Consider the following 2,878-nt stretch of genomic DNA (forward strand, 5'->3'; position numbering starts at 1 on the left):
TAAACTGTAATTATATCTATAAAAACTAGAAATGGAGTACATGAGAGCAAAACAAATGTAAGTTCACAGTGACCTTGACCTTTGACCTATGAAAACCAAAAGTAATCAGTTCATGTCAAGTGAATGTTTGTGCCAAATTTTAAGAAATTTAATTTGAGATCTGCTCAAGACTTCTTGAGGTATTATGTTCAAAAGAATGAGATGGATGCAAGGTCAAAGTGTCCTTGACCTCTGATCCCCAAAATCTAATCAGATCATTTATGGGTCCAAAAGGATGTTTGTGCCAAATTTAGAGACATTTCTTCATGGTGCTCTTGATCTACTGTTTTTATAAGAATAGATAGGGTATAATCAGACAGTGACCTTGACCTTTGATGTTTGATCACCAAAGTCCAACTGGAAGTTTGAGCTAAATTTAAAGAAATTTCCTCTAAATGCTCTTAAAAATATTATGTTCGCCAGAATCAGACAGACACAAGATCACAATAACCTTGACCTTTCAGTCCAAGAGGATGTTTGTGCCAAATTTAAAGAAATTTCATTGAGGCACTGTCAATATATGTGTTCAAGAGAAGGGGACAGATGTAAGGACACAGTGAGCTTGACTTTTGACCGCCAAATTCTAATCAGTTCATTCTGGAGTTAAAGTGGACGTTTGTGCCAAATTTCAAGAAATACCCTCATGGTACTCTTGATATGTTGTATTAATGAGAATGGGATGGATGTAAGGACACAGTGACCTCGACCTTTGACCACCAAATTCTAATCAGTTCATACTTAAGTCCAAATCGACGTTTGTGCCAAATTTCAAGAAATTCTCTCAAGGTATCGTTGAGACATCTCATTCACATGAATGGGACGGAAGCCAATATGAGGGCATAAGAAGAGCTGAATCTTGTTTCCAGTTAAAATTTCCGGTTTAAGAAATGTGGCCCAAACACCACCCCGACCACGCAGATGATGACAAACAGCACCCAGAAGATGACAGCCAGCAGCTGCACGCAGAACAGCGTCTTCTTGCTCTGCTCAATCACCTCCTCCTCACCCACCAGGCCGGGCGCCGTGCCGTACGGCCTGTCCGGGTGCATCTGCTGCACCCGCAGGCTGACGGTGGGCAGAATGATAAAGCGAGCATCGCTGCTGTCGCCATCCAGAGACAGCACCACTCTCTGGGTGACGGTGGCCAGGCGTGCCGCAGTCACGGGCAGGCGGAGGGCAATGGTGGACAGCCTGGCCAGGATGCGGGAGTTGCAGGGTAAGGAGAGGGCGTCCCCCGTCTCCAGAGGGGTGAGGTGGCGGCAAAGGGGGCACGGGATGGCGGGCGGGCTGTGGGGGTCAGTGGGATCGCTGGGGCAGAACTGGATCCTCTGGAGGCACTCGGTGCAAAAAACATGGAGGCACTCAAGCATGCGGGGACACTTGTTGTACTGGTTGTACTCCTGGTAGCAGATGGGACACTCCACATCCATGGGCTCCCCAGAGGGAGGTGCTGCAGCAGCTGGGTCCCCCTGCTGAGGGACGACATCCCCCGTCATGGCGGGAGGGAGGGGGAGAGGATCGACTCGTGTGCTCAGTCAGTGATGGCAGCACTTGTGTAGAATCTGTAAAGAGAAAACAATTTAACCCTTTGAAAACTGAATGGATATAATTTCGGACACCTTTCATGGGCTTTTTGACCCTTTAAAACCGAAGCAAATTTTTGCACTTTTTGCCACTGTCCACTCCACCCGCTAATGACTACAAACTTATTTATAAACTAAATTTTATATCATTTTAAATAATCTTGTTATCTTTGCATCTTGTGTCTGCTATTTTTAATTGTTATTATCATTTAGTGATTAATTTGACCTTTTATATTTTGTCTGTTTACTCCTTCATTGTAAGTCTGTATCCTTTATTATGTTTTTATAATGTTTTGCTCTGTAAAGTACTTTAAATTGCCCTGTTCTGTGTTATTTGCTATATAAATAAAGCTGCCTTGCCTTTATTTATTTTATAAACATGAGAAAAAGGCAATGATAGACCTGACAAGAAATCTCCCACATATTAAAAAAAAAGCTTCGTTTCAAAATAATTTAAAATTATGCCGCAGAAAAAATAACAAAATACTTTTTGATTATTATTATTAGATAATATCAAAATACTGAGGAAAATGTCAGGTTATTTTCAAGTCAAGAATTCACATTTTGAAATCTGAGCCAATTTGCTTTATTTCTTTCAACAACAAAAAAAATGTGAAAAAGGCAAATAGCAATAAAACAAGAAAGGACGCTAACATTGATCATTATAAATACAGTTTTTTTCTAGCTTTTTTTATTTTTTCCTCAGTAATTTTCTCTAAAAATCTAAATTTATTAATTTCTTGTAGTTTGTTGATCATTTCTTATCAAGTTGCTCTCAGAGAAATGGTACCAATTTGCTTAGAGTTCACAGGTTCAAATACTTAAAAAAGGCATCTGGAAGCAGAACAAGAAAAGTGACACTGCTCCAGGGTTCAAAGAGTTAAATGATCTGCTCTCTCTGGGATGTTTTCGTGTTTCTTCTGAGTTTTATGAACAGATTCCTCAGCCCGTGAGTCATAGCATTTATCCATTTAACCGTCTAACCACCCCCCCACCTCACAATCACCCCGAGTCCATGTCGTGTGTGCAGGCCTGCACGCTCACACCCACAGAGTTGGGAAATAAAAACAAACAAAGAAACAGAAGAGCCGTGACAGGAAGTCATAAGTCACTGTGATGATACTGTGCATGTGCACTTTTCATGATTTTGAGGCAAATTTTAAAGACCAGACATTGTCTGAAATGACCACTGATACTCCTTATCGGGTCTTTTTTTTATAACTACATAATAGCTTTTTAAAATATATCTGTTTTAA

The 2,878-nt window shown here is 40.7% G+C and overlaps 1 protein-coding gene across 1 annotated transcript; it reads right to left on the reverse strand.

The window, feature by feature from the left end:
• Window positions 1-783: 783 nt before the first annotated feature.
• On the reverse strand, window positions 784-1,596 carry si:ch73-335l21.2 (RING finger domain-containing protein). Its single transcript, XM_042516229.1, has one exon. It carries the CDS (start codon window positions 1,533-1,535, stop codon window positions 906-908), a length of 630 nt encoding a protein of 209 aa, XP_042372163.1. The 5' UTR covers window positions 1,536-1,596; the 3' UTR covers window positions 784-905.
• Window positions 1,597-2,878: the final 1,282 nt, after the last annotated feature.

The sequence above is a fragment of the Plectropomus leopardus genome, unplaced genomic scaffold (genome assembly GCF_008729295.1).
Source record: "Plectropomus leopardus isolate mb unplaced genomic scaffold, YSFRI_Pleo_2.0 unplaced_scaffold23214, whole genome shotgun sequence".
NCBI classification, from domain to species: Eukaryota; Metazoa; Chordata; class Actinopteri; order Perciformes; family Serranidae; genus Plectropomus; species Plectropomus leopardus.

Coding starts and splice junctions, on each gene's coding strand:
- si:ch73-335l21.2 (XM_042516229.1), bottom strand. CDS start 1,535: ATGACGGGGGATGTCGTCCCTCAGCAGGGGGACCCAGCTGCTGCAGCA.